The 16598-nt window shown below is 46.0% G+C and overlaps 1 protein-coding gene and 1 long non-coding RNA gene across 2 annotated transcripts; both read right to left on the reverse strand.

Moving 5' to 3' along the window:
- Positions 1-4963: 4963 nt before the first annotated feature.
- Positions 4964-5700, reverse strand: LOC115829848 (uncharacterized). Its single transcript, XR_004026000.1, has 3 exons — positions 5596-5700; positions 5414-5485; positions 4964-5280 (listed from the first exon to the last, which is right to left on the reverse strand). It is a non-coding gene; the product is annotated as an uncharacterized LOC115829848 (long non-coding RNA).
- Positions 5701-5739: 39 nt separating this feature from the next.
- Positions 5740-7463, reverse strand: si:busm1-163l24.4 (E3 ubiquitin-protein ligase TRIM47). The gene is made up of 4 exons (XM_030793302.1): positions 6849-7463; positions 6273-6368; positions 5893-6126; positions 5740-5760 (listed from the first exon to the last, which is right to left on the reverse strand). Exons 1-4 carry the CDS (start codon positions 7437-7439, stop codon positions 5740-5742), a joined length of 942 nt encoding a protein of 313 aa, XP_030649162.1. The 5' UTR covers positions 7440-7463.
- Positions 7464-16598: the final 9135 nt, after the last annotated feature.

The raw sequence follows: 16598 nt of genomic DNA on the forward strand, positions 1-16598 counted from the left end.
AGACATGCTTAACCTCACTGTAGGCAACAAGAGGGAAAACCCATAAATAAACCAATCACAATTTTGGAATAATTATGATAGAACAGTGACCTACAATTTAAGTTAAAGCAAATTTTTTTTTAGTCCAAAATGTTGAATTTGTGATTATGTTTTCTGCAAAGAGTCCAGAAAAATAAACTTGATCTCTTCCAAAATACCAAGGGTTTTCTCCACCATCTCCACCAACCAAGGGTTAACAAATATTTGAAATTACACCAAATATGGATGCGGAACAAATTTGGAACGAAATCTGTCGAGATATGCAGAACATGTGAGGGTGTCATACGATGTTTGAAATGTAAAGTAAGCCCTTAGGTTTTGACAAAATAGAAGATTATCATCAGATTATAATAAAATTATCAGCGTTTTAACGGAGCATTATTTAATTCGTGAGTAAAAGAACTGACATTCCTTCAGATCTGCTGGATTTATTAAAATATATTTTAAATCAATGATTTAAACAGAAAGACATAATTAAATGAGAGCTTCAAGTTTAAAATCTGGTTTATCCCAGAACCCCAAACGGGAATTCTGCTCACTTCATAATTCCCTATTTAAGTCACTGAATCACTCTCTGAGAGGCAGAAAGTCCTGCATTTCGGACCATTAACATGTCTGGCCCAGTATACAACCTCCCAGCAACACCGTCAGAGTTTCCGGTCCTGTGTGAATATAACTGTTGAGTAAAACCCGATTCTCTTTCATGGGGAACAGTCAGAGCATTAATTCTCTAAACCAGTGTTTCCCAGCACTGCTGTTAGAGAGTCCACATATCTGCCCAGTCCTCTCCCAGTTCTAACACACCTGATTCAGCTGGTCACACCTGATTCAACCGGTCAGCTGATTGCCTCGCCCTGGATTCACTGAAGCAGGGGCATCTGAACAGGGAGCAGGGAGAGAACTAAAAATGTCGAGATCTGTGGGGGTTCAGGGGCAGCGCTGGAAAACGCTGTCTCGGAATAACACGGAATCTCTCGTGCATCGGGAATGACCAGCTCTCGCTGCTTATGCTGATTCCTTTTTCGCATGTCCATCACTGAAGTACGTCACCGGAAGAATGACAGCACCGGAAGAATTTCCAAACACAGTCTACTCTGCAGACCCCCAGTGAAGCAGACTCCTTAGCGCATAGTTTTAACAATGAAGTGTATCCTAGCAACCACGTGGGCAGCTTCTACCGTGATTCAGAAGATGAAGAGTTTTCAAAATGCCTGTTAATTTATCGACTCCCATAATAAATCTCATTATTAAGAGCGGAGAAGGATCGACATCACATTCAAATCTGACTTAATGAAGGCCAGGGCAGTGCCCAGTCATAACGACCAGCGCCAATGGAACCAGCGCCAAATAAAAAGACAGAATGACCTATTCACACTAATGACACAGGCCTGACACTGTCCAAACTCTCTTCTGTATTCTCATGCCAGTGAGGGAACAGCTCCATTCAGACCTCTCTCTCTCTCCCCCTCTCTCTCTTTCTCTGTCACTCTCGTCTCTCTCTCTCTCACTCTATCTCTCACCCTATTTCTCTGTCTCTATCTCTGTTTTTTTCTCTGTCTCTCTCTCCCTCTTTCTCTCTCTCACTCTGTCTCTCTCTCCCTCTCTCTCTATTTCTCTGTTTCTTTCTGTCTCTCTCTCCCTCTCTCTCTATTTCTCTGTCTCTCTCTCTGTCTCTCTCTCTATCTCTCACTCTTTTTCTCTGTCTCTCTCTCTCTCTCTTGGTTTAATGCCCACTCTTCTGATGCCCGTGTCTGCTGTGCCAGCTCCTGTGCACTCCGGCGTTCCCGTGACTGTGCCCGTGACTGTGCCCGTGACTGTGCCCCTGACGGTGCCCGTGTGTGCCAGTCTTGTGCTGGTTCGATTTTCCGTGTCCGGTGCTTCCGTGAGACGGCCTCGCGCATTGCTCCTCGTGCCCTTTCCGATGCCCGGAGCCGTGTCGACCCTTCCTGTGGGCGTTCCCGCCGTGTCTGTGTGTGACGTGCCCGCCGGGCGTACATCCTTTACGCGTTTCCAGGGTGTTTCTCCTCCTGGTGTCGTTTGTTTGGTCCTTCTTCGCCGTCGTCGAGACAACGTCATGTCCTCTGTGCCCTTCAGCCGAACACGTACCGCAGACGAACTCCTGGTCGGTCCGACAGAAAGCCTGGAACAGCTCGCAATGGCGAGAGCAGACCTTCCTCCCTACGTCCGCCATCGCGTCGATTAGCTTGTGTCTCTCGCCGCGGTTAACGCTGTCGTGAAGATCAAGGTGAGTTTCGCAGTAGGAACCCAGACACATCAAACAGGACTTGACCGCTTTGAGTTTCTGGCCCGCGCAGACGCTACACTCCACATCTCCGGGTTCCGCGTGACGGCGAACGGGGGCGGAAACGTGAAGTCCTGTTTTCTTTAGTCTCTCCACCACCTCGGCAAACATGGTGTTTTTGTTGAGAGCGGGTCTTGGGCTGAAGGTTTGTCTGCATTGCGGGCAGCTGTAGATTCCCTTTGGTTCCTCCTGATCCCAGCAGCCCTTAATACAGCCCATACAGTAACTGTGTCCACAGGGAATGGTGACTGGATCCTCCAGTGGATCTAAACAGATCGGGCAGCTGAACGGGTCTTGATCTTCGGGGTCGATCTCTGCCATACTCCTGTGAACCGGTTCCCGGTTCCTTTCTGGATACTGGTCTGTGGAAGAGTCGAGCGTGTTTCCTGGATATGTTTCGCACAGAATGACAGCGTGTGTGAGAAAGCACTCACCAAAAACAAAAAAGGCGTGTTTTAGTTGTAGACCAGTTTAACAGGTCTAGAGTCATGTTAGCTTTTAGGCCTGGTAGACCAGTTTGAATTCTCTGAACAAACAGGTGACATGCAATTTCACACACCCCACACCCCCCCCCCCCAAGTCATTTAGCAGTGGGAGCAACAGAATTTTTAGTTTTAATATAAAAATATTTAATTTCTTTTTCATCCATTGAAGTAGCCTCGAAGTAGCACTGAAGTTTAGGTAACGTTTCTGTTCTGGTAGTGCACAGACCTGCTGAGCTGTGAGGTTAATTTAAGTTGCGTTTCAAATATTTGTTTCTCTTGATTTATTTTGAGGGCCAAAGTATCCATGGCAACTCATAAAACAATAGTATAATGAAAGAAACCACTGCTCTGAAATCGTATCAGTCGGATAGATAATCTATCACTGGTTATTGTTTCACAGAACGCGTCAACAAAAACATGTTTTTTGCGCTTGCATTTTTTTAAAATGTCGCACCACATTGATTTTGCTGCTGACAGAAGTTCAGCGGTCGTATGATAATAATTTTGAAACATCTGGGTATAGGTGTAGGAAATACCTTTCCCAACAGATTTATGGAAAAAAATATCAATATAAAGGGGAGAAATTCTATGCTAAAAGTCACCAACCGTAACCAGACGGTGTTCTTTACGGAAGGAATTGAAAAAAGGGCGATCTTTACACATTAGGCCTACACAACAAGTCAATTACTGACATATCCTCAGGGTGTCATTTCAGAGACGTAGAAATGGCTTCGTAAAATTGTATCTGTCTTTGCTAGAGAGAGAGAGAGGGAGAGAGAAAGTGTATGTGTGTGTGTGTGTGTGTGAGAGAGAGAGAGATAGTTCCTATTTCAAGGGAACTTCATGAAGTTTTTTCAGCAATTTCTATGCGTAACACAATTACAGTCTGAAAACACCAAAAGTGGGAAAAGTTGTGAAAATCATACAGGTTTCTATTACACTTTCTATTAGACATCCAACGCCGCGAAAGTACGCACACAAATGCTCCTGTACATAACGTCTTTACCCAAAGAAAATATGACGATGGCTTTCCCTCTCGTACTTAATCTATCGTAGAGTTTGTTTACTTATAACAAGTAGAAAAATTGGTGGGTTCTATTTCACTCCCTTCTCGTCGCATTACAAACATTTCTACAAAGTATCTAGGTGTCGCAGTGATATGGTACACATTTCAAGGTAACTGCGTGTTGTTCGGAAGCGGTCTGAGCTCTGTGTTATCGACTGCGATGTTCTTTTTCAACTCAAGTGTTTACAGTGCGTGCTGGGTGACATTAAGCTTTATTACACAACGCTTGTCACCCTAAAAAAGTGCGTCGTCGTAGAAACACAGTTACTTTTTAACTTGGAGGACATCACGACGTCGGACTGGGGTTTACAGTTCGTTTCACGTGGGCGTGACGCAGAGAAACACTTAAAACAGTGTGATCTACCTGAGTTTCGTCTGAGCTGCCGTTACTCTCCGCCTTTACTACTACTACCGCTATGTAGAGCGGGGCGGGGCAGAGTCACACTATGAAACATGAAAAATGGGCCGAAAAAGGAAGTCAGATTCGGCTTGCTGTGAAGTAATAAGTAATGTAACCATTTTAATTATCATATCAAAATATTATAATGTAATAAATTCTACAATATGAAGTGCTGGGGTACAGACCTTCCTCGCTACCCATCCGCAGTCTAATCACAGGCTTTTGCCGCGTCATGGCTCGATTAAGACGAGGAAAGTACTATAAGTGACGTTAGAGAGTTGAGAATAACCGTTATTTTAAATAATTGTGTTTCCGGGTAACTAGGCCGTCCAGTCTGGGTATCCGAGGTACCGTCAGAGGCTGTGAGCTCAGTATACGCAGACAGTCATCAGGGATTTGAGATGCTTTTCTTCACCACCTGACTGTGTTCTTCCGCCCAGATGGGTGTTTGGCTTAGCTGACAGCTGTTCCACAGCCCAAGTTACATCTGTTTTATAAGGACTTGATTAGCCCTGCATAGTTTTGACTTCTGACAGGTTGTATTCATTACACTGCAATTTCTGTAATGACGTTCAGTGACAGTAATTACCTTTAATTAATTAACGTTCAGAATGTTAATTAAAGAACTGTTCTACCAGTTTGTGTTTTAAACACTTTAATCTTTAAATACTACATTTCCCAGCTTCCCCTTGTGGCTTTGTAAACACATTGTTTCACTGTAACGTGTCGATGAATGGAAGTGGGGTCGGCCTTTATGATTGTCACTGCTTGTCCCTCCTCCACTCCAGCTCCTGCCCTGAGTTTCTCTGTTGTGGTGCCTGCTGTCGTCGTGGCGACTCAGGCTCCCTCTGTCTCCGTTTCGCCTCCCCCCACCGCGGCGAATCGTCTCGGAAACCTTTTCTCCACTCAGTCTCGTCTTTTTCCGATTCATCTCGTCCACGTTGCCTCCAAGACGGTTTTCTCTGTCTCTCCTGAAACGCTCCTGTATCTGGAGTTCGTGTGTGTGTGTGTGTGTGTGTGTGTGTATAGATAGATAGACAGATGGATAGACAGACAGATGGATGTTAATTTTGATCACGTGTCATGTTGTTCAGTTCATGAGGTAATGTATCAGCATTTACCTTGTGGCTCTGGCGTCTTCTCTGTGGAGCCGGAATCAGAATCAGAGGACAGAACAATGGTGACTTTAGTCACTGAAGGAAAAATGAAATAAAAAAAAAATTTGGCACTCTGAATTTACACCCGATCCTTCAGATACAACGTATTTCTTGCTTAAAAACAAAATAATACAATTTACTACAACCTTCTCCAGATATTTTGTTTGTTTCCGTCACAAGGAGGTCCTCCACTTTCCTGTTCAGCTCACTCAGACATTTTCTCACGTCTCCAAAAGAGGCGTGTGGATTCACAGCGACGCCGTGTGGATTCACAGCGACGCCGTGTGGATTCACAGCGACGCCGGCTGGGTCTTTGGATGCACAGGAGTCACGGAGAGAGTGATAAGTCTACAGAGAGAGGGAGATAAAAAAAAAAAGAAAGAAAGTAAATTGAGAGAACAGGTTGTTCCCACTGTAGGAGATAAAGGAGCCCGTGGAGTTACCCGGAGGAAGTGGACGTCATTGTTCGCGTGCGAAAGCTGATCGAGACCAGAAGTTCTTCTCCTCAGCTCAGCGATCTCCTGCTCCAGTCGGTCGAGGAGTCCTTCGGCCCGACCCAGTTGGGCCTTCTCCTGAGTTCTGATCAGGTCTGTCACCTCGCGGCGCTTTCTCTCAACAGACTGGATCAGTTCGGTGAAGATCCTCTCGCTGTTGTCTACTGCGGCTTGCGCGGTCCGCTGTTGAGGGGGACAGGGTGAGGTATCGGTCTGAGGGACTTCACTGACCCTCTTATTTCAGCGGCGGGGGGAGAGGTTGGGGCTATTCTGACTGAGAACCTGCTTAATGAAGGGGAACTAACTCGGTACCTCTGTTCTCCACTTACCTTACAGAGAACCACTGCCTTTCTCAGTTCCTGTACTTCTTTCTCTCTCTCCTGGATTTTCTGTTGGAACTCCTTCTGTACCTCTCCCAGCTGTCTCTATGGATCAACACGTCCACAATTTTTTGTTCCACAGAAAGGAATTAAAATTAGAGTGAAACGCAGCGATTCAGTGCCTTAGGGTTTAAAAAGTCCTATTGCCCTAAATTTCATTTGATTCTTTTCAAGTGTTTTTTTTTTTCTTTTTCTTTACAAAACGATTAAGTCCAGACCACAGAGGGCTGACTGTCGATGTTGACGAGATGTTGGCCTGTGCTTATGAAAGGCACATATAAATGATTTGATTGCTGAATGCTAATTTCCTCCCATTGGATGTTACTTACAAACCCAACCTATTTCCTAAGGACTATCTCAATTAATTATTGTGTTTATTTAATTAGACACAAAGCAAATGACATAGTTGTTTTATCTCTCTGCTGCGGTATTTGGCTAACATTTTCACAACCCCTTTGTGTAAAATACATGCGTAAAATGATCTTAACAAAATCGCTGTCGTTCTAAATTGGCTTTGGTTCGTACCTGGACCTCCGTCCTCTTGGCGACAGTTGTTATGGTAACGTGGTCCTTGTGTTCCTCTACTGCGCACTGTTGGCAAATGCATTTCTGGTCAGTGTGACAGTAAAGGTTCATCAGCCCGTCGTGGAGAGAGCACACTGCCCCCTGGAGGTCTCTGGTGGCATCGATAACCTTGTGCTTCTTTCCGGAGTGCAGTTCTTCGTGATATCTGAAATGAATTTCACAATATGAATCCAAGCACACGAAACAGGACTTGACCGCTCTGAGCTTACGTCCGCTGCACACGCTACACTCCACGTCTCCGGGTTCCGCGTGACGGCGAGCGGGGGCGGAAACGTGAAGTCCTGTCTTCTTTAGTTTCTCCACCACTTCAGCAAACATGGTGTTTTTGTTGAGAGCGGGTCTTGGGCTGAAGGTTTGTCTGCATTGCGGGCAGCTGTAGATTCCCTTTGGTTCCTCCTGATCCCAGCAGCCCTTAATACAGCCCATACAGTAACTGTGTCCGCAGGGAATAGTGACTGGATCCTCCAGTGGATCTAAACAGATCGGACAGATAAACTGATCCTGATATAATGGTTCACCTGCTCCTGCCATCCTGATCTGACAGACAGAGAGAGAGAGAGAGAGAGAGAGATAGATCAGCTTTCGATCCTTTAATGCACAGAAAGATCTTACATTCAGTTTCATTTCCTCGATATGAGATTACATAGGGTGGGAGTGGCCAGTGTAAACACTAAACAGTTACCAATTTCTGCTCGAGTGTGTGTGTGTGTGTGTTGGGGGGGTAAATGTGTTTATGACTGTGTGCCTCTGCGGGTGGGTGTGTGTATTTATTGAGTCTGTGGGTATATGTGTGTGTTTAGGGCTCTGTGTGCATTTGTGTGTGTGTGATATGGAAAAACAGAAGTCATTTTTGTCTGTAAAACTGACAAACACCTTAAAGAATACAGTACAGCTGTACCATCTCTGCTATGGAGGAGCTGCCGTGTGACAGGACTGGATTATCATTGCACTGCAGGACTCAACTTGTCTTAGTAACCTAGCGTTAGGTAGTTGTCTAAATAGTTGTGTCTAAACAGTTTTGTGGTAACTTTGCCACTGAAAGTGTGAAAAAGAGAGAAAAACACTTAACAAAACTTTTCTTCTTCTTTTTCTTTTTTTTACTAATAAAAATTACAATACAAAAAATGGAAATACAATTACAAAAGTTAGGGTTCACTTTGCGGGAAATCATTCAAGGAAAATTAAAACATGTTTAACTGTGTTCTCATATGGACTGTTTGTCGATATTTAAATGCACAGGATTCATAAACACAAAGACGCAAAGACATCATGAATTTTACAGTCACTTCATAGCACATCATTATATCCAACCAATCAATACGATCAGATTCTAAAACACAACCAGTGCACTAAACCGTACATTATCAATAAACCATACACAGTCACTGCCTGGTCATTAATTCATGCAGCTGTATCAGTGTGTGATCGGTCCACTTCACTCAGATCATTTCTTTCTGTTCTCCTCAGTAAAAAAATATTATTATTAACATACATTTATTATAGTGAATATAAAGTGTGTTTTTTGTAAAGTGGGATAAGAGCGGATCCACTGCCGTGAAAACGCCTCCAGGCGACGCACAAACCCGCCGCAGAGAAAAGTGTGGCAGGTTTACGGCGCTGGTCTGGTTCTGCCCCGGTCCTGGTTTATTCCACCTCTCTCTTGACCTTTCACCCCTATCCCATGAGTCCACAGAGCCTCTGATAAGCGATTCAGATAGTTGAAGTCTGGATAGCCATTCCTGTACACACACACAAACACACACACACACACACACACACACACATCCTGTTAATGAACAACACTCAAACAAGAGCAGAGGCCACACAGAGGACACACAATCCGCTGAGGAAACACAAGGTTATCACGTGATTTATTGATTAGAGAGACATGACTTGTGTGTTATTATTACTTGAATAATAATAATAATAATAATATGTTTATTTAGAGCCAAATATCACTATTTATAGTCTCAAAGGGCTTTACATGTCTATAACAAAGTCAAATCAAAATTATATTATGCATACGTTCGAGAAAATACATAAGTCTTTAGTCTTGTTTTAAAGGTATGAGGTAAACTGTTCCAGGGGAAGGGAGAGCAGTAGGAAAAGGCTCGGTTGCCAGCGGACTTCTAACGACTAATAGTCCAGAATCTTGAGGGCGCAGGGTGTGAGGTGGGTTATAGGGTGTAATTGAGTCAGACAGGTAGGAAGGCGCAAGCCCATGTAAAATTTTATATGTTAATAAGAGGACCATAAAATCTTAAAACAGGAAACATGTTGGTTACAAAATAACTTTGGGTTGTTTTTTTGTTTGTTTGCGTATTGTCTTGGCTGATCAGCAGAGAAGCTCACTGGACCTCACAAGTTTACTCACTTGCTTTTTCCTCCCTCCATGCTGGTCTTGTGAGGAATACTGTCCCAGATCACCTTTGCCCCTCCATCACCCTCAGCAACCGTGAAGGTGTACCCCTGCTGGAGTGCTTTCTCCAGACAAGGCAGTAATTCACGCCCCCTTGGACTGAGCGGCAGGTAGGCCTCAAACACGCCCCCACGGAACACCGACCCAGGTGACGGATGTTCATCCTAAACCAGGAGAGAGAAGAAAAAATTAATCCAGGGCCTGAGGTGCTTTCGAACCAACAGCGATGCTGTTTTCTAATTTAACCTTTATTTGACCTTTTTAACTTGACCTTTATTTGACCTTTTTAATTTAACCTTTATTTGACCTTTTTCATTTAACCTTCATTTGACCAGGGTAGTCACAATGATGACGTCCATCTCTTTTTACAAGTGAGCCAAGAGGACAGCAGCAAAATAAAACTTAAAAGGGAACCATTAAACAAACCAAGAGGAAACTAACACATAAGTGATCCGTACGGAGTCAAAGACACATGAATATGCAAATTAGTTCATGAATATTTAAATAGCTCAAAACCCTGTACTCTCATCCTACTCAAAGCTGTTTTAAAAAATGCGCATTCACGTGTAAAGACTGTCCTGGTTCTGACTTCAAAACGCTGTAATGGAGTTTAACTGTTCCAGTCTTAAACGGTTCTGTAAACTATGACAAAACAACAGAGCAATGTTAATCATTTAAAGGGGCTCTCTTCCCTCACAGAGAGGGTTTCTGGCACCAAGAACGGAGCTTTGGTGATTTCTCCCAACGAATCTTTCAGGAAAACACTCAACATGAGGGTCTGCTCAAGACTTGTGTGACCTCTGACATCATAAAAATAAAAGTACACATACATGAGTGTGTAAGTGCAGCGTCTGTGTCTGTGTGCTTGTTTGTGTGTGTTTATAAGTGTGTGTGTGTGTGTGTGTGTGTTTATATATATACGTGTGGGTGTGTGTGTGTGTGTATGTGTGTGTGTCTGTGTGCTTGTTTATGTGTGTTTATAAGTGTGTGTGTTTGTGTGTGTGTTTATATATATACGTGTGGGTGTGTGTGTGTGTATGTGTGTGTGTCTGTGCTTGTTTATATGTGTTTATAAGTGTGTGTGTGTGTTTATGTATATACGTGTGTGTGTATGTGTGTGTGTTTATATATATACGTGTGTGTGTGTGTATGTGTGTGTGTCTGTGTGCTTGTTTATGTGTGTTTATAAGTGTGTGTGTGTGTTTATATATACGTGTGTGTGTCTGTGTGCTTGTTTATGTGTGTTTATAAGTGTGTGTGTGTGTGTTTATATATATACCTCTGTGTGCTTGTTTATGTGTGTTTATAAGTGTGTGTGTGTCTGTGTGCTTGTTTATGTGTGTTTATAAATGTATGTGTGTGTTTCTATATACGTGTGTGTGTGTGTGTGTGTGTGTGTGTGGACTCAAGTCACCTGACTTGGCCTCGAGTCCGATTTGAGTCATGATTTTGATGACTTCAGACTCGACTTGACAAAATTAAAAATGACTTTGACTCTAATACCAGTGACTCTAGACTTCACTCAGACTTTCCCTCTTTGACTTGTGATGACTTGATTATATTTCATAGGTAAAAATATTACATTTATTCATCTTGTCAAAAAGGTGTGCAGCTATTTACTCATATTCTTGCCCCCGTGGGACTTCAGAACGCCGATGACGTTACATGCACAGCAGAGAGAGAGAGGCATTGGCGCACAGATAAGGAAATGAGACATCGGATTACTGCATTCGCTTTCAAAGATTACGCTGTTATAAACAGCAATCGGACGGCACTATGTAAAACATGCGGGACCAGAATTACAGATGATGAAGCAAAAAACGTCCAACTTTGTTCGACACTTAAGGCTGCACAAAGATTGTTAAATGAAGTAGTCTGGGTAGTTCTCTTTGCTAAGCCATGGTTTAAACTAGCAAGTGCTAGTATGGGTCTACCTAGCTCTAGCTAGACTATCAACCTAAAAACAATAAGCTCTTGGCACACTCAGTGTGGTAGCACAATCTTTTCTTAACAAATTGGTTGCGATGTCTACCTGTAATCCAGTGCTCCCGTGGAGCGCATTTTCAGCCACGGTGGCATCATATAACGTCCTCATGATTTTTTGTAAATGTAATTGTTCATCCTGAGCTATAGCGGTATGGTTACCCTGAAATCCATACTGTAAAAGCAACACACTTCACTGTATGCCGTCTGGTATGCAGTATGTGATCTTGGCTGTCGTGTCTCTGGGATGTGGATATGTGTATGTGTGTATGTGTGTGTGTGTGTGTGTGTGTGTGTGTGTGCGCGCGTGCGTGCGTGCGTGCAATGCGTGAGTGTGTGTGTGTGTGTGTGCGCGTGCGTGCATGCATGAGTGTGTGTGTGCGTGTGTGCGAGTATGCATGTGTGTGTGTGTGTGTGTGTGTGTGCGTGTGTGCGTATGTGTGTGTGTGTGTGTGCGCGTGTGTATGTGTGTGTGTGTATGTGTGTGTGTGTGTGTGCGTGTGTGTGTGTGTGTGTGTGTGTGTGCGTGTGCGTGTGTGTGTTCTCACCCCCTGTATGCCGTCAGGTATGCAGTATGTGATCTTGGCCGTGGTGTCTCTGGGATGTCCCTGTAGACTGAGGGGCATTTCCGTGCAGCTCATCGTTCCTTTAATGCCCCGTAGCTGCCTGCGCTCCTCTCCACCACACTCCGGAGCTCCCTGCTCTTGCACCTCCTCATCACCTCCTTCCTGCTTGTCCTCTTCTCTTGGCCCCTGGTGCTGCCCCCCTTGGGTCTGTACCTCCTCCTTAGGGCAGGTCCTGCAGTTAGAATGAAATTTTAGGCAGCCGGTGCAGAGGGCGATACCACAGCTTGTACGTATCACGTGTGTCCCTCTCTCTCCACACACACACTCACATGGTAACGCTGTGGAAGGGTCACGTAGCTGCATGTTGTTTTGTTTCACAGATGCGGCAGCTGCCTTGTGGTTTTGGTGAACACTGATTGGAGGAGATGGCTGCCAATCATCTTTTAGTAATCCCGCCAATTCTCCACTTGCCTCTGCTAAGTGGCTCTGGCATGTGTCGCTCCCTGCCCCACCTACCTCCAACTTCTCCTCGACAACAGCTTTGCTCTGGGTCACAGTCCGGCTGTGACCTTTGGCCTCTGTCTCTGATTGGCTGTTTTTCTGTTTGAGGTTTGGGCTTGGATGCTGGATAGAATGTTTCTCTCCTTGTTCTGTTTCAGGTTTCCTCTGGTTGGTAAGTTTTTTTGATTGGCTGGTGCTTTGAACATGACCTCCCTTTGTATGGATTTTATGGGCATGTCTATCATCTAACACCTCCTCGCGAGGGTGGGGCTTACTCTGCGAAAGAGGTGCACTGACTCCGGGAAACACCTCCTTCAAAGCTGCGGCCACCCGTGAGCAAAGCAGCTTTGGACCAATCACAAAGACGCTTTCCTTAACAAAGCGCAGCGATACTTTGCTGAATCGTGAAAGGATATCCGAGCAGCATGCCTCAAACACCTCGTCACCCTTGACCACACCCAGGTCTGCCAACCGCAGTTCCTGGACACAGAAGTCCGAGGCCACCATTTCGATGAGCTTTTGAAGTTCTCTTCGGCACTCGTCAACCTTGGCTGAAGCTATGCCCTTCAGAACCAACCTAAACTCGTCCGATTCTGACCCTTTCTCGAGCACTTCCAGGTCAGAGGTCATGCTGTCGAGACGGGAGCGATACGCCTCTCTCATGTAGGTCCACATCACCGTGGAAACCGTCAGCTCTGCCGACACACCACCGCTCAAGCTGTTGGACCTTTGCCTTCTCTGGGGGCTTTTGGTCACGCTCAGCCCCTCCCTGATACAGTTCTCGCTCACGTCTTGTTTTTGCCGGGCGCGACCGGAGAAACTGTTTGCCCGTGTCAGTGAAGAACTGGACCTGGAAACCGTCCCTGTTGTGCGGAGCTCAGAGGTCGTGACCCCATTGTTAACTTTGGAGATTGTGTTGAGAGTCGTGCTGGGTGGGGCCTTGACTCCATGGATTAATTTGGACGCGGGACCCAGCGAGGGTACGCTGGTTGTAGGAGATAGCAAGTCCGACTTCTTAAACAGGATATCCTCCCCTGTTCGAGTAGGCCCAGTTACTCTGAGTCCTCTGACAGAGATTCCAGCGAGCCCTGCGTCATTAGGCATGCCCGAGTTAACTAACGATGTCCGTGACGGCAGTACCGGCCCACAGTGTGAGGTTGGAAGCAACATTTCTTTGTAAGAGCTTGGATCCTTCGATTCCCCCCCCAGTCCAGTCTCACCTGATCGTGACCATGAACCCCCCACCCCGGAACTTTTGAACCGAGCTGCCAGTTTGTATTCCCTCCCCCCCTCAGCTTTTCGTTCAGCCCCCGGAGCACCACGTGCTTTGCCCAGGCCGGGCACCAAGGCAGGGGTAAACGGACCCGCCCTGTCCCCTTGACTTGTATCTGACTGGGGGGAGACAGAGGGCGAGAGAGGGTGTGACGGCGAGCGTCTGGTTTCCTCTGTCGGGCCCAGGCTGGTCCTATGGCTTTGTCCAGCACTCAGTAGGAGAATCTGTTTGGCCTGAGACACATCGCTGCTCTCTCCTATGACGTAAACATTGTCATCATCCTGGCTTACCAGCAGCCTGGGCAAGAGAGACTCCACGTCCTTCAGTGCCGCAGTGAGACCTCCCCGTGGGTAGAGGGCGCTCTTCTCCAACTTCGCCTTGCGCAGACATGCCTGTTGCTGTTGGTGAAGGTGATCCAGCTCCCTGCGGGCTTGAACGAGGCGTTCTTTATCCCTGCGGCTGATTGTACCTTTGGACGTGGGCTGCAGGAACAGCGTGGTTAACCCCTCTGATGTCATATCCACCACGTGCACGGAATGGCCGCTCAGGATGCGACGGTACTCCTCGCTGTGACGCTGCAAGTACGCGAAAACGTCGGCGTCCATGATCAGAGACAGGTTCTGCACCTCCATCTGTTCTCTCCGGTCATTTTGCTCTTTCTCCCTTGCCGAGTGCTCCTTAGCCAAGCGAAGCTCGTCGCCGCTCCCCGTCTGCCCTGGAACCTCCTGCTGCGGAACCTCAGCGGGCGAGTTCTCCCAAGCCGCTGTCCCCGCGTGACCCGCGCGGAGGTTTGTCTGCCTCTCCTCTCGCCGTCTTACTTTACTCTCCTTCTCTAAGCCACTTTGGGTCCTCCTTTCTCCCGGGGCGAGGATATCCTCCCCACTTAGCGCGGGAGTTTCTGTACTCCCAGGAGTTCGCCGGTCAGCCAAGGGCTCCAACAAGATGGTCACGGCAGCTTGGACCTCAGAATAGACCCCTTCGATAGTACACAGATCTTTGGGCGGGGCCAAGCGAACACGGAGGCCAGGGAAGCGCTGCTGCACGCCGCTGACGACCTCCTGACCTCGCGGCAGTCGGCTGTAGTCTACGGTTACCGACATGGAGACAATGACCTGGGAGAAACGTTCAAAGGGACAGAGCAGGTGAATAAATGAGAGACAGAGTCTACTGGAATGAGGCAAGGAAAAGGGGGAAAACATAAAAAAAATGTTTAAATTACAACAGAGAACAACTAGTTATATTAAATGGTGTACGGTGAATGTTTTGATTGGTTGTTATTCAGTGAAGATACCTCGTCGGGGTGCTGAGGCCCTTGGTTGGCTAAACTCAGAGAAAGCTCGTACTCCTTGTTGTCCAGCTCTAGAATGTGAGGGCGGTGTCTGAGCGCGCTCAGTGCCACTGTATGGGGTCACAGAGGAGAAATCAATGTCCTTGCAGTGGCCAAGACCAAGTCAGCAAGTTGCACAATGACAGGCACATTCTCCGACTCCCTCTCTCTCTCCCCCTTCTCTCTTTTCCCCCCTCTCTCCATCTCTCTCTCCATCTCTCTCACCATCTCTCTCTCTCTCACACATACACACACACACACACACACACACACATTCGAAGTGGTGAGACCTGAACCAATACATCTTACAACCTTACACTCCCTCCCACATCGAAGGCCAAATGCAAAAAAAGAAAGAGAGAGAGAGAGAGAGAGAAAAAAAAACACCTTTGCGTTAAATCATTCCAGACAGCCCATAAAGAATATAGCCCAGACTCCCCCATCAGCGATTCTCTAAGCAAACCGTCTCAGGGAAACTGCTGGGCCAGGCCCGCGCCAGCTGGCCAGCATCCACCGGGTCACGTACTGCATTTGGACCCAAGAAACAGTAGCACTCACCTAAATCAGCATGTTAGAGCAGGGCAGAGTAAATTACAGCTGCCTCCTGTAAATTCATCAGTTTGATACACTCAGAGACGGAGGTTCTTCGAGTCCGAGCGTGTTCAGTGCTCTGAGTTGTGGATGCGAGGGAATAGCCCAGCCACAAGACCCACGTCTAACGAAGTCGGTTTTGAAATTTAAATCAGTTTCTTGGTAATTATGTTATTTTAGATCAGCGGATGTTTGTGAAAAAATGTTTGTGTTATGTAACTTATAATATGTGTCATCCGTTGGTGTGTGGTATATTGGTAATTCAGCCGGTTACTGTGCAGTGGAAAATTTGAATGTGATGTTAATTGCATTCTCTGACCTTGGTAATGAGACAAGAAATTCAATAACTTTTACCATGGGGAATTAGGAGCCTTTGTTAAACATCTGTGTGTTGCATACAATTGGACAGATCCCTGATAACTGAGCTGAGTTAAATTCCATGTCTCCTGTTGATTGACGACCCTCTTATGTTTGTAATGTCCCTGTTCTCTACCCTTTGACGAACACACACACATACACACACACACACACACACACGAATGCTTTGCTGACCTCTGCTCTCCTCAAAAGTGACGAGGGCTGACCCTGGCACATTCTTGAGCAGAGTGACAGACGTGACCTCTCCTCCTCCATTTCGCTTACGCAGGAAGTGAATAAGAAGTTTGTCTTTGAGGCAGGCTCTGTCCGCAGTGGTTGGCAGGCCCTGAATTAGCACAGAGCAGTTCTCTTCTGCCATCTGCTGGTAAAGAGAGGCATAACAACTATTAAAATGTGTGAATTCACCTCCATTCTAGTCTTCTCCCACCTCCCCACAAACACCCACTCACACGCACGCACGCACACACACGCGCGCACACAAACACACACACACACACACACACACACAGGGATGGCTAGAGAATATATTAATAGGTATAGATGCAGGAAAATATCATTACCTCTTTTGAAGAACAAATAGGAAATACAAAAAATATGATGAAAACTGTGAATTCTTAAAAGTTACTCCAGAAACGTTTTGGCTTCGTTTTTC

The sequence above is a fragment of the Chanos chanos genome, chromosome 16 (genome assembly GCF_902362185.1).
Source record: "Chanos chanos chromosome 16, fChaCha1.1, whole genome shotgun sequence".
Lineage (NCBI taxonomy): Eukaryota > Metazoa > Chordata > Actinopteri > Gonorynchiformes > Chanidae > Chanos > Chanos chanos.

Bases quoted from the DNA above. Each gene is read 5' to 3' on its own strand.
- si:busm1-163l24.4 (XM_030793302.1), bottom strand. From the start codon at position 7,439: ATGGCAGGAGCAGGTGAACCATTATATCAGGATCAGTTTATCTGTCCG. The intron at 6,369-6,848 runs GTACGAACCAAA...GTTGATCCATAG, and splicing joins CCAAGAGGACGGAGGTCCAG to AGACAGCTGGGAGAGGTACA. The intron at 5,761-5,892 runs GTAACTCCACGG...GTGCATCCAAAG, and splicing joins ATGACGTCCACTTCCTCCGG to ACCCAGCCGGCGTCGCTGTG.